This window comes from Mustelus asterias, chromosome 26 (genome assembly GCF_964213995.1).
Source record: "Mustelus asterias chromosome 26, sMusAst1.hap1.1, whole genome shotgun sequence".
In the NCBI taxonomy this organism is placed as follows: Eukaryota; Metazoa; Chordata; class Chondrichthyes; order Carcharhiniformes; family Triakidae; genus Mustelus; species Mustelus asterias.
In genome coordinates this window covers 4,178,819-4,198,582 of record NC_135826.1, presented here as the reverse complement: position 1 = coordinate 4,198,582, position 19,764 = coordinate 4,178,819, and the positions used below count along the sequence as shown (strand labels likewise).

Genomic DNA, 19,764 nt, shown 5'->3' with positions numbered 1-19,764 from the left:
AACAGTATGTAATGGAACCTACGAAGAGCAAGCTATTCTAGATCTGTTCCTGTGTAATGAGACAGGAATAATTAATGATCTTGCAGTTAGGGATCCTCTCGGAAGAAGCGATCACATTATGGTTGCATTTAAAATACAGATGGAGTGTGAGAAGTTAAAATCCAATACCAGCATCTTGTGCTTAAACAAAGGAGACTACAAAGGGATGAGGGAGGCATTGGCTAAGGTAGACTGGGAGCAAAAACTTTATGGTGGGACAATTGAGGAACAGTGGAAGACTTTCAAAGCGACCTTTCATAGTGCTCAGCAAAAGTATATATCAATGATAAGGAAGGACTATAGAAAAATAGATAATCAGCCATGGATATCTGAGGAAAAAAGGAGGATATCAAATTGAAAGAAAATGCGTACAAAGTAGCATAGATAAGTGGGAACCTAGAGGATTGGGAAATCTTTAAAGGTCAACAGAAAGCCACGAAAAAAGCTATAAAGAAAATTAAGATGGATTATGAGAGCAAACTAGCTTAGAATATAAAAACAAATAGCAAAAGTTTCTATAAACATATAAAATGAAAAAGAGTGGCTAAAGTAAACATTGGTCCTTTAGAGGATGAGAAGGGGAATGTAATAACTGGAAATGAGAAAATGGCTGAGGCATTGAACAGGTATTTTGTGTCAGTCTTCACAGTGGAAGACACAAATAACATGCAAAAATTGATGACAGGAAGGCTATGGCAGGTGAGGACCTAGAAACCATCATTATCACGAAAGAGGTAGTATTGGGCAAGTTAATGGGGCTAAAGGTAGACAAGTCTCCTAGTCCTGATGGAATGCATCCCAGGATACTTAGAGATGGCGGGAGAAATAGCAAATGCATTAGTGGTAATTTACCAAAATTCGCTGGACTTTGGGGTGGTTCCTGCAGATTGGAAAACAGCAAATGTGACGCCACTGTTTAAAAAAAGCAGGTAGACAAAAGGCGGGTAACTATAGGCCGGTTAGCTTAACTTCTGTAGTAGGGAAATGCTTGAATCTATCATCAAGGAAGAAATAGCGAGATACCTGGATATAAATTGTCCCATTGGTAAGATGCAGCATGGGTTCATGAAGGCAAGGTCATTTCTGACTAATTTGGTGGAATTCTTTGAGAACTTTACATGTGCAGTGGACAATGGGGAACCTGTGGATGTGGTGTATCTGGATTTCCAGAAGGCATTTGACAAGGTGCCGCACCAAAGACTGCTACATAAGATAAAGGTGCACGGTGTTACGGGTAATGTATTAGCATGGATAGAGGATTGGTTAACTAACAGAAAGCAAAGAGTGGGGGTTAATGGGTGTTTTTCTGGTTGGCGATCAGTGACTAGTGGTGTACCTCAGGGATCAGTGTTGGGACCGCAATTATTTGCGATTTACATCGATGATTTGGAGTTGGGGACCAAGTGTAGTGTGTCAAAATTCGCAGATGACCCTAAGATGAGTGGCAGAGCAAAGTGTGCAGAGGATACTGAAAGTCTGCAAAGGTTTATAGATAGTCTAAGTGAGTGGGTGAGGGTCTGGCAGATGGAGTACAATGTTCGTAAATGTGAGGTCATCCATTTTGGTAGGAATAACAGCAAAATAGGCTATTATTTAAATGGTAAAAAATTTAATGGAACCTACGAGGAGCAAGCTATTCTAGATCTGTTCCTGTGTAATGAGACAGGAATAATTAATGATCTTGCAGTTAGGGATCCTCTCGGAAGAGAGGGACCTGGGTGTCCTTGTGCAAGAATCACAACGAGTTGGTTTGCAGGTGCAGCAGGTAATTAAGAAGGCAAATGGAATTTTGTCCTTCATTTCGAGAGGGATGGAGTTTAAAAACAGCGAGGTTATGTTGCAGCTGTATAACGTGCTGGTGAGGCCACACCTGGAGTACTGTGTAGAGTTTTGATCCCCTTGCTTGAGAAAGGATATACTGGCACTGGAGGGGGTGCAGAGGAGATTCACTAGGTTGAATCCCGAGTTGAGAGGGTTGGCTTATGAGGAGAGACTGATTAGACTGGGGGTATACTCATTGGAATTCAGAAGAATGAGGGGAGATCTTATAGAAACATATAAGATTATGAAGGGAATAGATAAGATAGAAGCAGGGAAGTTGTTTCCACTGGCGTGTGAAACTAGAACTAGGGGGCATAGCCTCAAAATAAGAGAAAGCAGATTTAGGACTGAGTTGAGGAGGAACTTCTTCACACAAAGGGTTGTGAATCTGTGGAATTCCCTGCCCAGTGAAGCAGTTGAGGCTACCTCATTGAATGTTTTTAAGGCAAGGATAGATAAATTTTTCAACAGTAAAGGAATTATGGGTTATGGTGAGCGGGCAGGTAAGTGGAGCTGAGTCCATGAAAAGATCAGCCATGATCTTATTGAATGGCAGAGCAGGCTCAAGGGGCAAGATGGCCTACTCCTGCTCCTAGTTCTTATGTTCTTATTATCTTGTTCCCCTGCTTTCTAATCTCCTGAAGATGATGCCTTTTACCAGGGTTACTGTTAGAGCTGATCCTTGCAACGGTGGCCCTTACTTTTGTGTAAGTGTAGATCACTAAGGGCATCCTGACGTCACTTGTTTATGTGTAATTTTTATGTTATTCTTAACTAGAGACTTTCAAGCCAAATGTAGCATCTAGTATGGCTCAAATTAATTTAATCCAGCCCAGACTGGATATGGAACATGTGACTTTCCTGATGCGACACAGGGCAGAGTATTTACAAACGTCTGCCAGGAACTTTTGATGCGATTCTTCAACAAAAATTAGTAATATTTTAAATTGTGTTGTCACTTAAAAACACAAATGCAAGTTCTGACTAAAAGCACCCTCTAAAATCTGCTGTTATTGCATTAGTGAATTACAAAGCTGAACCTTGTGCAAAGCTCAGTGCATGTGTTATAATTCTTAGGTAGAAGAGAAAATAAAGCAGACCCATCGTAAGTACTTGCTCCAGGAGCAGCTGAAGATTATTAAGAAAGAACTCGGGCTGGAGAAGGAAGATAAAGATGCCATTGAGGAGAAGTTTCGGGAGCGACTGAAGGAACTAGTTGTTCCAAAGCACGTCATGGAAATTATTGATGAAGAGCTGAACAAACTCAACTTGCTCGACAATCATTCCTCTGAGTTCAAGTGAGAATACTGTGGAATACAGCTTTTCCATGATCAAATACCTCATGGTGTTTTTAAGAAGGAAACAAAGTTTCTTGAGCTCTTAAGTTACTTGTAGACCTGAAAAATGTATAGCTTGAAGTTTAAAAATGACTGCTTGTGAAGGAGCTAGCTCATGAGTTGTTGAAGGAGTGAAGTGTAGCTGGGGAGAAAGGGAAAAGGGCAGATGACCAGTTAAATTGCTATGAAATTTCACAATGGGTTGAAATATTGAGTGTTCCCATGAAGGTAAACTTCAGAGCTGGCAGGCAAGATGGTATGAAGAGCACTTAATAATGCATATGATGAGTGCTGTGAAAAGATCATTAATGTTTTAAAGTACCATGATAAGAATAAGGTGGCATATTCAGTGATGTTTTAATTCATCATTATGATTCATGAGTGTGTGTCACAATTTAGGATTTAGATCTATTTTTCCCATGGATGTATCTGGGTATAATTTAACGTAATAGTACTATTTTAATATAAATATAGCTCTTATGCCGTGGGGAGAAGCCAGATGAACCAATTTGTAAAATGAGACTTCTTTCATACATCTTCAACTTGGGTCAATGGAGGGCATTTATATCTTCCGATAAATTATCCAGACTCAAAGTCTGGATGATCTATTAATTCAATAATTGCAGAAGCTAATTGGGCCAATCATCTTGGCCCCAGAACATCAATGCCTAGGCCTCTAGGTCCAGTCATCTTCAGCTGCTTCATCAATGACCTTCCTCCACGATGATTCACTGATGATTGCATTGCTCATTTGCAATTCCTCAGATACTGAAGCAGTCCTGACCTGGACAACATTCAAGCTTGGGCTGATAAGCAATCAGTAACATTTTTGCCACAGATGTACCAGGTAATGACCAATTCCCTTGACATTCAACTGTATTACCATCACTGAATATTCCCCCTTTAACATCTGGGGATTACCATTGACTAGATACTTGACTGGACCAGCCATATGAATTCTGTGCTCAAGAGGAAGTCAGAAGCTGTGAATTCTGCAGCACGTGATCTCATCTCCTGACTCTCCAAAGCCTGTTCATCATCTATAAGGCCTAAGTCAGGAGTGTTATGGAATACTTTCCATTTGCTTGGATGATTGCTGATCCAACAACATGCAAGAATCTGAACAACATCCAGGACAGAACAACCTGCTTGATCGATAGCCTGCCCATCACCTTAAACATTCTCTCCACCACCAGTAGCAGCTGCATGTGCCATCTTTAAAGTACACTGCAGCATTTTGCAAAGGATCCTTTGACATCTCTAAAATGGTTCTGCCTCTATCCCCAGAAGGACATGGGCTGCAAGCACATGGTAACATCAGCTGCAAGTTTTCTTCCAAGTCACACACAATCCTTACATGGAAATATATTGTAGTTCTTCATTGTTGTTGGGCCAAAATCCTGGAATACTCACCCTGAGAGCACTGTAGGTGTACCCACGACACAAGGATTGCAGTTGTTCAAGAAGATGGTTCACTACTATCTTTTTGGGGGGCAATTGGGGAAGGGCAATAAATACTGGCCTTGCCAGTGCCACCCACATCCCATTAACAAATAAAATGAAATAAGTTTTAATAAGGTTAACTTTATTGTAAAGCATACATTTGTTCAATTATGGTGTGTTTAAATAGCACATTTTGCCAATTCATATCTGACCTCATGTCAAGTAAACAGTGAGTCTATGACAGAAGGTTGGAGAAGTACATTTGGTGTTGTGGTTCATACATCTTTGGTAGTATGACCAGATATTGTGCCGTACAAGGTAAACTGGGTATGTGAGACCCACTTATAAATTACTTGATGGTAACGAAACCAAAAGAATCTAATGGTGACTTAAAATCTGTAGAGGAGCAACAAGTTCTTTTCCAAATTTCTGAATTCACTACACTTTTTTTTTTAGATGAGTTTTGATGATGGGTTACTCACCTGAAATGTTACTTAGGATGTATAGCACAGAAACAAACCATCCAGCCTGAGCTGAGTATGCAGGTTTTGGAGGTCCAGTTGGTGTTTCCTCCCATCTTTCTTGTTTAATTCTGAGCATAATCCTCTATTCCCTTCTCTCCATTATGCTTATTGGGATTACCCTTAAATACATCTATGCTATTGACTTCAACCACAACACGTACTTGAGTTCCACATTCTCTGGGTAAAGAAGTTTCCTGAGTTCCCCATTTTGATTTCTTGGTAACTGACTTAGCAGCCTTTCCCCACTCTATCCAAACCTTTCACAGTTTTAAAGACCTGCATTCGATCATCCCACAGTGTTTTAAGAGATACAAAGAGAACGAGCCTGTTCCTCCTTTCCTGATATTCCTACATTTTTGTAAATTGTTTTTACATTTTCTCCAGTACATCTAAATCTTTTCTTAATAAAATAAGAATAGGTGTGGGTGTAACAAAAAGTTGATGTGGTTTTAGTATAACATCTTTAATTCCTTTTAGTACTGTCCCTTCAGAAATAGATTTTAGTGTTTGGTTACCTGTTTTATGGCCATGTTAACTTGTGTCGCTACTTTGGATTTGTGTATTGGTTCTCCCGGGTAGCTTTATTCCTTTAACCCAGTCAGATTCTCATTTTCTAAAAAATACACAACCTCCTAATTTTTTTTGGAAAACTATTCTGTTTACATTTTTTTGCCAATTTTGTATACCCATTCTGCAAATTTGTTGCTATCTCCTTGCATTTTGTTGATGCAATCTATCCTCGGTAACAACCCCACACCCCCAAATTTGGTGGTGTCTCCAAACTTTGAAATTGTGTTTTTGATTTCAAAGCCTGAATGGTTAATATAAATTGTGAATAACAATGGCCTGAGTACTGAACCTTGTGGGACACCACTGCCCACACCCACCTTCTTAACAACTACGCTTTGTCCTTTAAAATAAAGGCAGAATACTGTGGGTGCTAGAAATTTGAAAGTTAAAGAAAATCGTAGGGCCTGCTGAGCTTTTCTTTCCACAGTATTTTCTGTTTTTATGCCCTTTACACCTATTCTGTGCTTTCTGTCTTGAAGCCAGCTGACTATGCATTCTGCTTCTTGCCCCCTGACTCTGGATTCTCTGATCTTATTCATAGAACATAGAACAGTACAGCACAGAACAGGCCCTTCGGCCCACGATGTTGTGCCGAGCTTTGTCTGAAACCCAGATCAAGCTATTTCCTCCCTATCATCCCGAAGTACTCCATGTGCCTATCCAATTGCTTCTTAAATGTTCCTAAAGTTTCTGACTCCACTATCCCTGCAGGCAGTCCACTCCACACACCAACCACTCTCTGATTAAAAAACTACCTCGGACATCCTTCCTATATCTCCCACCATGAACCCTATAGTTATGCCCCCTAGTTACCGCTCCATTCACCCGAGGAAATAGTCTTTGAACGTTCACTCTATCTATCACCCTCATCATCTTATAAACCTCTATCAAGTCTCCTCTCAACCTCCTCCGCTCCAAAGAGAAAAGCCCAAGTTCCCTCAACCTTTCCTCATAAGACCTACCCTCCAAACCAGGCAGCATCCTGGTAAATCTCCTTTGCACTCTTTCCAGTGTCTCCACATCCTTCTTGTAGTGAGGTGACCAGAACTGCACACAATATTCCAAATGTGGTCTCACCAAGGTCCTGTACAGTTGCAGCATAACTCCACGGCTCTTAAACTCAAACCCCCTGTTAATGAACGCCAACACACTATAGGCCTTCTTCACGGCTCTATCCACTTGAGTGGCAACCTTCAGAGATCTATGGATATGAACCCCAAGATCTCTCTGTTCCTCCACATTCTTCAGAACCCTACCTTTGACCCTGTAATCCACATTTAAATTTGTCCTACCAAAATGAATCACCTCGCATTTGTCAGGGTTAAACTCCATTTATTCATTCATCTATTATGTGATACCCTTTCAAAGGCCTTTTGAAAATCTAGATACGTTATTTATGCATTCCCTTTTCTATTTACTGTTTACCCAAATTCAATGAGGTTGGTAAAGCATGACGTTTCCTGTTCAAATCCATGCTGACAATTCAATATATTGATGGTTTCTTGCTGCTCTTCTATTCTCATTTTTAACGGGGATTCCGTTATTTATTTATCCTACCGCTGATAAGCTGAGGGGTCTCTAGTTTCCTGGACATGTTTAATCTCTCTCACTCCGTGGTGGGGCAGCACGGTGGCACAGTGGTTATCACTGCTGCCTCTCAGCGCCAGGGACCCGGGTTCAATTCTAACCCTGTCTGTGTGGTGTTTGCACATTCTCCCTGTGTCTGTGTGGGTTTCCTCCAGCTGCTCCAGTTTCCTCCCACAGTCCAAAGATATGCAGGTCACGTTGATTGATCATGCTAAATTGCCCCTTAGTATCTATCCCAAGATATATAGGTTAGGGGGCTTAGTGGGGTAAGTTGGTGCAGACTTGATGGGCTGAATGGCCGCCTTCTGCCTTGTATAGATTCTATGAACTGCATTAAAATAAGTGAAATGTTAAATAAACTAATCAAACTTAGAGAATAACTCTCTTTGTCTGGAAAGATTAATTCTGGCATTTTAAAAGAAACTAGAAAAAAGATGGTAGAGACAGTGAATTTCCATTAATTCATTAGAGAAAGGTGGTGTAGTGCTAGAGAGCTAAGGGCTAACTAATGTTTTGCCTATATTCAAGAAGGGAGATATTCCCATGCTGTTTTTACTCTTGTTTATTTGTGCCTATAAAATATTTTACTTTTTTTTTGTTTTATGTCCCTTGATAGTTTCATAGTTCCTCTTTACCCTTTGTTTTGTTTTTAAAAACTTCTTTTTAGTATTCTCCCTTGTCAAGCCCTCCCCTGCTAGGCATGTACTTCGAGTCTGTCTTTTCTCAATTATTTTGCTTATTCATCCACACTAATAATGTTTAGCTTGTTCTTGTTTGTTTTGCAAGGTATAATTTTCTAGGACTTTGAACACCAGTTTTAAATGTTTTCCATTGCTGCTCTACATTATTGTTTGCCCATATTGTTGTTCTTTTTATTTTGCTATGTTATATTCTCATCCCCATAAAATTGTTTTCTCTAATCTATTACTCTGGTCTTTATCATACTAGTCTTTCTCAATTATTATCATGGCATATAATATTTTGGTTTCCATTTTCTGCTCTGGCTCATTCCCATTATTGAATACTCCTTATTGGGCTTCTTGCATTTTGATTTGGAAAGGAGTCTTGTACTAATTGTTGGAACTCCATTCTCTTATCCTTTTCACCTACCTCTTCTGACATTGATATCAAGGTAGTTGAACTTTCAAATGATTATTCTATATTTCTTACTTATTTCCTTAAATTGTTTATATATTTCTTTCCCCACCTTCCTCCCACTGGTTGTGATTTCTGCACTATCCCAATTAGTGTGGCTAATCCTTTAATTTTCACCTCTATCCATAAAAATTCTATTTCTGTGTTGCTGATAGCAACATAATTTTATTTTCTGCTACCAAAGTTTTCCCTAATAAGTACAATTACTCCCCTCCCCTTTTTCCCTTTTCTATCTTTTCTAAATATTTTATATATTGAAGTGCTTTCCCAACACTGAATTTTCTGTAGCCAGGTCTCAATAATCCCTACTGTCTCTGATTTCTCATAATGTATTATTGACTCCAGTTCTCATGTTTTAATACACACTGTGCATCACTGTACAGAGTTTAACTAATTTTAAGAGCAATTCTTCCTACTTTATTTTTACCCATTTTCTTTTCTGTTCCATAATTCTACTTATTCCCTAGCCATCTAGTTTATTTTTTCCTATTTTCTCCTTTCCCATTTCATTTGTATGTAGGCTGATTTTAATTTCAAGTACATTACTTTCCATTAGGCCATGTCCCACCCTGGTTTAGGTATTTTTGGCTGCCTCAGCACATCTCCTTTCTGTTGCAGTATTGCCACTAATGTCCCATGAAAAGGGACCCCCCCACAGCAGCTCTTTAGGCACTTGCCAGTTCTCCTCTTCTGGCTGTTGGTTTGTTTCTATGCCCATTTGCATGCAGGTCAGACAATAATTTGGAGATTATTATCCTAGAAGTGTCACCTTTTAATTGAGCTCCTAACTCGTAATATTCCAGCAAAAGGACTTATTTCCTCTTCCTATCTAATATTGTTTCCTTCGATTTGGACTAAGGCAACGGATTATCTCCCCCTATCTCTCTCCAAATTTCTCTTCAGCCACCATGAGATATTCCCTAACCTAGCAGTTGGCAAGCAACACACTCTATGGGATTTTTGTTTGTGGTTGCAGAGGATGCTATCTATCCCTTGATTATGGAATCCCCTATCATTTCTTTATTTCTTGCCCTTTCTGCTCTCCTCTCATCTCACCCCAATCCTTGAACAGTGTTCTGAGCAAGTCTGCATTGCCCTCTGTGCACTTTTTCTCCTTCCAAGTAACTAGCAGATCAAACCTGTTGGACTAGACTAGTGTGTCTGGGACCTTCTCTTCAAACTCTCCCCAAGTCCCCACTATCCTGCTTCATTCATTCCCTTTCCTGAATCTGTGCTTTCCCCTGGGCTCTGACAGTGTCCTTGATAAAGCTATACAGAAGTCCCTTATGTTTTGGAGTGTCTCTAACTTGCACTGTAGTTGACTCTGAGCCAGAGAGACTGAAGGCTGAGGTGGAAATCTGAGGCAGTCTTGCTGTCCTCAAATTCCCACATCTTACAGTCCAGGCACATAACCTGCCCTGCCATCACTACTCTTTTATTATCTGTTTGTCTAATGATGGCCCGAATGAATTTAATTAAATGAATATTTATATATTAATTCATTTATTTTTAAAATCTAACAATAGAGTAATAAATGTCATTTCTCATTTTCTACTTTAAACAGTTGCCGTGACTTAAACAGACAAAAATAATGTTGTAATACTCACCAACCGGTCAGCTATTTGCTATCTTCTAACATCACTGATTTTTCTTTTGTTCTCTCTGTCACTCCTTTTCGTGGCTCTCACCTCTGTTCTGTTTGGCCATTGTATTTTCAGTTTTATATTGCAGATTGCCACTTTTTGCAGATTTTCTGCTAAGGAACAAAGTTGAAAAAACGTTTCAACCTATTTGTTGTGGTGGAAAAGTTGACCTGGAATTTGCATTTCTGCTCAACTACCATAATTTTAAGTCTAATTAATGCTAGGCTTCTTATTTATAAACCCCCTTCACCATTTCCCCCCCCCCCCCCCCCTTAAAATTCCCCCTTAAAGTCAGAATTGCTACAGTTCATCCACCGTCAGGAAACTGATTTTTTTTTTTAGCCTCATGTCAAATTAAGCTACCCCAGTAGCTTTCAGCCACTGACAGGCTTGGCAGATTCTACCCATTGAGTTGCTTGGTTATACTTACTTTTGCTCTTGCTGAATTTTGTTTTCCCTTCACCTACTTTAGCGTGACTCGGAATTACTTGGACTGGCTGACGACAATGCCTTGGGGAAAATGCAGTGAAGAAAACATGGATCTGAAACGAGCCAACGAGGTGCTGGAGGAGGATCATTATGGCATGGAGGAGGTCAAAAAACGCATCCTGGTATGAGTTGACTAATTGTCAGTTCTGTACACATTCAATGGCTAATGATCTGTGCCCTTCCAGCATATAATTTGCTCCCCATGCTCATTTAGCTTAGGAACAGTGTGGAGTAGATCGAACATACTTCCCCGGAGAAGGAGAGAATTGGATAAATTGTCCCAGATTTCCTTTTTCTGTTTGGAAGTTACTGAGGTCTATTACAGATCCTGTTTGAAACTGGCTTGGCTGAGACTGGGCTTAAGCTCAGGATGTTCTGAACGTGTCCTATCCTTCATGGTGCACTTAACGCCTGAATCAACAAGATTCCATCTTCTGTTGGAGTGTGGGTTCCAGCCAGACACCACTTTGTTCTGACGAAAGATCTTCCAGACTTGAAACGTTAGCTGTTGTCTCTCCACCTGCTGAGATTTTCCAGCATTTTCTGTTTTTGTTTCAGATTACAACATTCGCAGTAATTTGCTTTTACCAGCTTGTTCTTGCAGCCTGCTCTAAACTGCTGCTCTGCAGAGGATAAAGTGTGCCTGTGTGCTATTCTACCTAACATTAAGACATGTATTTAGAGCATTGTCTAAGCACTTAAAATTAACTCCAAATGGGTTTAAAAGATGCCCCGATTGTTTAATTTCAGACAATGCTGTAATTGGAATTATGAAGTTACTGGAGCTGTGTAGTGTCAAATCTAAAATGGTGCGAGTGTCTTCTCCAGGGGATCTCGCCACTTACGGGTTTGGGCCTTGATGTCCTGCAGTTCACATTGATGCTAAACTTGCTTAGGCTATACAACACAGAAACAGGCCATTTGGTTCCATCAGTTCATGCCTGTGTTGATGTTCCACTTGAACTTCCTTCCATCTTTCCTGGTCAAACTCTATCTATATAACTCAGTATTCTCTTTGTGCTTCTCCTTATCTAATTTCCCCTAATTATACCCCTGACCCTATGATTTTGAGTCTCAAGTACTCTCCACTCTTTAGGTAAAGAAAGCTTCTTCTGAATTCTCTATTTTATTTCATCGCAGCACCAACATGGAGCTCCTGTCAGGTGGGATAAATCCGTACGCCTGAGTTCATAATGTACATCTGTTCTGTTTCCAGGAATTTATTGCCGTTAGCCAACTGCGTGGCACAACCCAAGGGAAGATTCTATGCTTCTACGGTCCACCTGGAGTTGGCAAGACCAGCATTGCGCGCTCCATAGCAAGAGCATTAAACCGAGAGTATTTCCGGTTTAGTGTTGGAGGAATGACTGATGTAGCAGAAATCAAGGGTCACAGGTATTGTAATCCTCTGATTGCATTTAAACCATGTCATTACTGTACTGTGAGTACTTGCAGCAGATGGTAACTATAGTTAGAGCTTGTGAATGCCATGTCCTGCACAGGTTCTGAATTGATATTAAATAAATATCCCAGTTGAAGTTTTTTTTTAAAGGTCCCATAATCCAGCCAAAAATATATGGTGTTCAAAATTGGGAAAAATTAAAAACGTCAAAGCAGTGAGTTAGAGGCAGACAGCTGAAGAATTGATGAGATGCGAATTAACCAATCAGTAGGAAATAAATATTTTACATATGTGACTAAAGAGAACAATGGGGCTATAAAAATGGCAACTTCAAAGTGGAGATAAGAGGGGGCGATTCTCCCATCCCGCTGCGGTAACTTTTTACCGCAGCGAGCCAGGAGATTCTTGCATCGGCCGATTTGCGGAGTTCGTGCATGCGTTTCTGCCCCGAAAGCGTCTCCCAGAGCCGGATTTCTGGCAGCTTCACATCCACGCCAGAAATCGGAGGGGAGGGGGGCTCCCATAATGTTAGACGGTGGGGGGTTCCCTAGGCAATGGCACTTTGGGAGTGCCAGCCTGGGCCCCCTAGCACTGCCCAAGGGGGCCCAGCCTGGCACTGCCCAGGGGACACCTTGGTGCTACCCATCAGGCATGGGGCAGTGCCAAAGGGGTCGGGGCCTGATGGGGTGGGGCAATTGGTGGGGTTGGGGGGTCCCACTGTCACTCTGTAGACAGGATCAGTGGGGGAAGAAGGGTGGCCAACGATTTGGAGGGTCAGCCTGCTCGAGTGGTCGGTACTGCATGGGGGGGAAGAGTCCGGGGGTGGTCTTTGGGGCTGGCCCAAGAATAGTCAGGGGGCCAGCAATTGGGCTGTGTGGGGGTGGAGGGTCGTTGATGCGGGGATCGTGGGGCTGGCCAGCAATTGGGAAGCTGGCAGTGCGGGCCTACTGCACATGTGCCAATCTTGGCGCTGACAGATCGGCGCATGCACAATGGCTCACTCAGTGCTATGCTGCCGACTTCTCCAGCGAGAATAGGCCCTGCCCCCTGATTTTTTTAATGATATACGTGCTAGTGACCTCTGCAGTGCACGGAATGTGGGCGAGTCTTCTCTGAATTCCCACTGAAAAAAACAGCGTGTATTACTCCAGTTTTCATGCGAATTCGACACTTTGAATTTTTTTGGGAGAATTCCAGCCAAGGAAATTGACACATACCTGCCAAAAGCAGACTCCATAGGGGAGTAAAATCAAAGGGAAAGAAATGGTATAACTGTAGAACCCTAACGACAGAAAAACAGGAAGGCAAGGGAGAGCGACAGCTGAAATGGAAGATTTCCCAGATTTGGCCACCTTAACCTGGTTGTGGTAATTATTTGCTGGATTCAGCTCATGAGTAACTTAATGTTGTTTCGGAAAGGGGTGTCTCAAGAGTTCAGGTAAAGTGTCAGTAGTTTTGGGGACGAAGGGGGAAACTGTGTGAATAACCATCTTAAGTGTCATGGAGTATCATAGTCCTTGTCATATGTGTATTTGTTCTTTTAAAGTTGATAAATATTCTTTATAATTGTTCACACAACAACTGGACTGTTTTCTTACTGGGCTGTACATCATTCCTCATGCAATACCAATAAAACACATACGCCACCATGAACCAGTCTTACAAGTTACCCCTCTGGGTTTTAGGCTATTCTCTCATTTAACATCATAACAATGGATTTTGTGACTGTCTCTTTTCTGTTAATTTTCTATCAGCCACATTTAATTATCCACGCTTGGTGGTCAGAAATTGAAATCCTGGTTGATGTCTTCTTTCTGCCATCCAACCTGTGGCTGTACACTGATTGCGATAGTACTGCTGGTTGCTGTTTCGCTTGTGCTCATAATATCTAAAATATATATTCAGACTTGTTCACTCGAATTGATTTTTTTGAAAAGAATTTCAGCAGGGGGTGCTACTTATTGATTGCTGTCAACCATAATCCGCTGGGGACTTGGTGGTGATAAATTACAATAACTACCATAATGATATTGTGAAAAGAATAACATAAGAGGAATGGAGTTTATGTAAATAGTGCTACATGCGGAGAGAAGTACTAAAGTAATGCATTTTTTTAAGCGGTTGTGCGTATTCCCACTTTCAGCGTTTTTGATTAGAGCAAAGTCTTCCAGAAAAGCTTTTTTTAACCCTTTCATCATTGAGCAATACTACGGATAACAAATGTGTACAGCTCATAACTATCCAGCAATCTCTTTCATTTTTTGACTTTTAAGGAATCTGAGAAGACTGAATATTGCCAGAAAGGAGCTTGTTTGATTTTTTAAAAGTGCTTAAATTTTGTCTTGCCAAGGGCTGCTGAGGTGATATCATTTGTTTGAGATAAGTTGCTCTTGAAGTAAGTAAAATGTGAAAAGACTGTTTTCAAAGATTCAGGAGTGTACGCCATGAGGTGGTGAATGCTTTTTTGGTGTAGGCAAAACATGGTGTATAAAGGAACAAGGTTTCCACCAAGTCTTCAAAGGACTTGCATGATTGAACCTGAAAATTGAAAGTTATACTTTGTATAGATTAATCACAGGATACCAGTTAAGTCTGTTCTGTATGTGAATTATAGAAGGAAGGAGGATTAACAGTGAAATGTTTACATTTGAGGTTAACTAAAGTTGCTGGATCTCCCAGAACCCTGGGAGTTGTAGACATATAAAATGACAACCCCAGAATAATGCTTGTGTAGTGTCACACTTGGTGTTTCTGCTTCATCTTGTTTTGGAAGATTTGTCTCGTACCAAAAGGAAGATGAGAACCTGTTGATGTGGACGGTACTGAAAGGCCTTTAATGCTGATGAGTATTTTTTTAAATTGTCAAACTAACTGTTACCAGTTTGCTGACCTCAATATAAACATTAGGTATTTGGTATTAATGTATTAATTTAATTCAATGAGGTATTCACTATTTATTGATGAACCTTGCTATTCTAATTTACAATGTGTCTATAGCAACAGCTCTAAGTACAGTCCTAACAGGTTTAGTAGATGAACAAATTAATGCTGTGGATTTTGAAGTGCTCCTGTTGCTGAGATTAGAATCATAAAGAACAAACAAAAAATCAGACATGGGAACAGATCACCTGGCCCATTGAAACTTACCTGTAAAATCCTACCTCACTCATTGAAGCTGATCTCATCAGTATATTAACTCTCCCATCCCTTCTCTCCAGTGCTCAGACTTCTGCAAATAATTATAAGACCATGAGCTTGGTTAGCCCACTGTTCTTTTTGTGAGACCAGCTTTCTGGTGCATGACTAGAGGCAGTTCTATTAAAGTACAATTTACAGAATAAAATGAAATAGTTAGGAGCCCAGTATTATGGTTAGTGCATGCAATTGGGTGGGATTACACCTGGGTCTGAGCTACTGAATTCAGGATTAAAAAGCTAAACTCAGCCTCGTGTTTTATACTGATTGCAGAACCTAATACAAAACTATTGTAGCTTCAGCTGGGAAGTTTTGGATTCTTAAACCTTAATGCGTTTTATCAAACTTTGAAAGTCCTCCCTCCCATATGCATTGCAGCGGGTAATGAAGTGACTTGCCTTGAGCAGCTATCTATATCGTAACTACTTTTATTGTTTATGTTGACATAACCTTTTATAGAGTCATAGGGTGGAATTTTCTCATCCTGCCCGCCCCAGGAATCGTAACAGGTGGGACTTGTAGCAGGCAGGACATGGACCTCAAGCGGGATTTTTCCAGTCCTGGGGCGAGCGTGGCCGGAAAATCCCACCCATAATCATTTATAGCACAGCATCCGGCTCCACGAAGTCCATGCTGGTTGGGTGAAGCACTCGACCAGTCCCACTACCTTGCTCTGCATGTTTATTTCCTTCCAAGTGCCCATTTAGTTTCCTTTTGAAATCATTGATTGTTTGTTTCTTCATCCACCACACTTGTAGAAAGCGAGTTCCAGGTTTAATGCTTTTGTTGCATTAAAAAAATCTTCCCCATATTCTCTCTGCATCTTTTGCCCAAAATCTTAAATCTGTGGCTCCAGGTCCTTGTACCAAAAGCTAATGGGACAGCTTTTCTTTGTCTACCTTACCCAAACCTATCGTAATACTTGTATCAGATTTCCCCTTAACCTCCTCTGCTCCAAGGAGAACAACTTTGGCTTCTCCAACCTACCTTGTAGCTAAATTCCCTCATGCCTGGAACCATTTTGCTAAGTATCCTCTGTAGCTTGTCAAGCCCCCTCACATTCTTGGTAAAGTACGGTGCCCAGAACTGAATATGACACTGGTTGGGGCCCAATGTGAACTTTATATAGGTTTAGCATTACTTCCCTGCTGTGTACTCAATGCCTTTAGTTAAGGAGCCCAAGATTCCATATACTTTGCTAACCATTCTCTCTATGTCCTGTCTTTGATGCACATGCACCCCCAGGTCCCTCTGCTCCTACACACTCTTTATAATTGTGCCATTAAGTCTGTATTGCCTCTCCCCATTCCTTCTGCCAAAATGCATCTTCAAACTTCTCTGCATGAAATCCGTCTATTTGTTTGTCCATTTTGCTGGCCTATCTATGTACTGTCACAGGCAACCTACTGTATATCACTCCTGCTTATTAATGTATTTATTTTCCATCTTCATCCATTTATGCTGTCAGCTAGAATATACATTTATGCTCAATGCCGAAGTGTTGACAGTAATAGTAAGCTGCATGTTGTATTTCTTTTCTCATAGGAGGACATATGTTGGAGCTATGCCTGGAAAAGTCATTCAGTGCCTGAAGAAAACCAAGACTGAAAATCCATTGGTTCTTATTGATGAGGTAAGATTCTTTAAAAATAGTTGTAATTAGTACCAGAGGCCTGAGTTCTGACAGCCTTTGCAAAATCCCAGTGGTGATCTATAGTTCACTATAACTTGAGCTCATGGTAACCATTTCACTATATTCTGATTTTTATATTGCACTACATTTAATTGATCTGTAATGATGGAATTACGAATGAATTGGTTTTTTTCTTGTCCATTGCTGGTTATGTTGCTCGCAGCGTGTTTTCACATGTCTGATCCTGTACAATTGCTTGTGCTTGTTCCAGATTGATAAGATTGGCCGTGGTTACCAGGGCGATCCATCATCAGCACTCCTGGAACTACTTGATCCAGAACAGAATTTTAACTTTTTGGACCATTACCTTGATGTGCCAGTTGACTTGTCAAAGGTATGTTTCGGGTTCCCTACCTGTCTCGACCTTTTCTTTGCTTTCGAGATCCTCCTGCAAGATTTTACTTTTTCTTGTGTCATGGGTTCTAATTTTCAGTTACAAGTTCTGCATGTCATTATAAATTCTCAACACAACCAGTTCTGTTTTGGGATGTATTCATAAATTATAAGTGAAACACTATTTTGTCATATTTTATTCGATGCTGAGATCTCAATTCTGGCTAACATTTTAGGAACCAAAATGATGATTCCCCCAATTCAGAAACAAGAAAACAACAAAGGGTCCGTGACTCAATGTGTTAGCTGTGTTTCTCTCCTGATAGATTCTGCCAGACCTGCTGAATTTTTCCAGCATCCTCTGTTCTTGTTACAGTATTACACTTTCTTGCTTAATTTAAAGTCACTAATTCAAATGATCAATTTTTTATGCATTCTCACTTTGTGCTATTAGTTACATAGAGTTAACCTATAATTTGAATTAATGAACATTTGGATTACAAAAAATGAATAGAATTATCAGTTGTATACTGGAGGAATTTATCTTGACTATTAATCCCCTTGTTCAGATATGGTTCCGTATGATTTAACAGCTTTCCAATGCCTGGCTGGAGTGACTATTCTGAGTCTGAACAATGATTGTTGGCTGCAGTGCATCGAAAATATTGTAACCGTAGAGGATATCCCAGCCAAATATAATCTTGTTCTCTCATGCATCTTCCAGCTAGACTTGTGATCAGTACAAAAAGATACCAATTTTAAAAAGATCAATTTTACCACCTATACAGCAAATCTGAATGAAAACAGCTCTGATTGAAGATTAAATGTGGGAGTCCCAAATGTGATTTCACACGTAACCTTCTCATAATGCCTGTGTGGGCATTAGAGAGGGACAAGTTTGGGGTCAGCTGTGATGCTCTTCAAATGCAGATAGTGCTTCCAACTGTTTGGTCTTGAAATGAACACAGATGTGCAAGTGAGTGAGAGATACCACGGAGCTGGGCGTATAAGCAAATACGTTTTTGGCGAAAAAAGTGTAGTTATGTAGTCTTATTGGAAACCACACTAAAGCAACCCTTTCTGAACTTCCTGTGTCGCCAAATACAATAGGTCTAAAGAAAAACTACTGCCAGATCTTTTTGAACATGAAATTGCTTTCCATAATTCTGAAATGGACTTTGAATTGTAGATGAGAAGTGTCTTGGTGACTTGACTATAAACTCTTTGCGTGCATCTGTGTTCATAGCTTCCCGTTAATTATGTTCCAACGCTGAGTTAGGTCATGAGGTTCAAATCTTACTTCTGGTACTGCAACACACACAAAGGTACATTTTGTTGCTGATGTGGTCTTTTGGTTGAGATATTAAATCAATTAAATGAAGTCTGCTTGTTCAAAGAGATATAATTCATCATAGAAATATTGGCACAAAGAAGATGAGATTTTGTGGATTTCTTGGGCCAGGTTACCAGAGATCAGGGGTCATGTAAGGACTAGTGCTGCAGGTAAAAGTACCCGTCTCCAAGCAGTTGCAATCTGTGAAAACACACCCAGTGAGAATCATCCTTTTTGATAGGAGGGGAGAAAATGGCTGTATTGTTGAGTGATCTACTGTAATCCTGTGTCTCTTTCTTTGATAGGTACTTTTTATCTGCACTGCTAATGTGACTGAAACAATTCCAGAACCCCTCCGGGATCGAATGGAGATGATTAACATTTCTGGCTATGTAGCACAAGAGAAGCTTGCGATTGCTGAGGTAAATCATTTAGAAATAAATACAATAGATCTAAAGAAAAACTGTCAGATCTTTTTGAACATGAAGTTGCTTTCCATAATTCTGAAATGGACTTTGAATTGTAGGTGAAGAGTGTCTTGCTGACTTGACTATAAACTCTTTGCGTGCATCTGTGTTCATAGCTTCCCGTTAATTATGTTCCAATGCTGAGTTAGGTCATGAGGTTCAAATCTTACTTCTGGTACTGCAACACACAAAGGTACCATTTTGTTGCTGATGTGGTCTTTTGGTTGAGACATTAAATCAATTAAATGAAGTCTGCTTGCTCAAATAGATATAAAATATCCCATGGCACTATTCATAAACAGTGGAGTTCTGTTTGTGCCCTGGACGATATTTATCATTTAACCAATGCTATCAAAAACAGATGATTTTGTTACTGATCTCCTATGCTGTTCATAGGACCTTGCTATGCACAGATTGGCTGCTGTGTTTGCTACAAAAAAGTAGATGTTACACTTCAAAAGTAGCTCTTTACTAATGAATTTTCTTTTTTTTTATGGATTGCAAACTTATTCTCATTTTATTGCAGCGTTATCTGGTTCCTCAAGCAATGAATGCCTGTGGTCTGACCAAAGAGAGTGTGCAGATCACATCTGACGCACTTACTGTTCTGATTAAACAGTACTGCAGAGAAAGTGGGGTTCGCAATCTGCAAAAACAGGTGGAGAAGGTGAGTGCGCTGTGGGTACAGACAAAACAATATATTCAGCATTGATGTCCAACAAAATAGCCTATC

General features: G+C 40.3%; 1 protein-coding gene across 2 annotated transcripts in view; it reads left to right on the top strand.

Moving 5' to 3' along the window:
* Window positions 1-19,764, top strand: part of lonp1 (lon peptidase 1, mitochondrial) — a 46,857-nt gene that overhangs the window by 13,201 nt on the left and 13,892 nt on the right. For both annotated transcript variants that reach the window (XM_078198075.1, XM_078198077.1), the window contains 7 exons: window positions 2,938-3,158; window positions 10,592-10,730; window positions 11,825-12,003; window positions 16,751-16,838; window positions 17,110-17,232; window positions 18,870-18,986; window positions 19,558-19,698. In XM_078198075.1, the coding sequence (XP_078054201.1) occupies window positions 2,938-3,158; window positions 10,592-10,730; window positions 11,825-12,003; window positions 16,751-16,838; window positions 17,110-17,232; window positions 18,870-18,986; window positions 19,558-19,698 (1,008 nt within the window). The remainder of the gene's footprint in view (window positions 1-2,937; window positions 3,159-10,591; window positions 10,731-11,824; window positions 12,004-16,750; window positions 16,839-17,109; window positions 17,233-18,869; window positions 18,987-19,557; window positions 19,699-19,764) is intronic.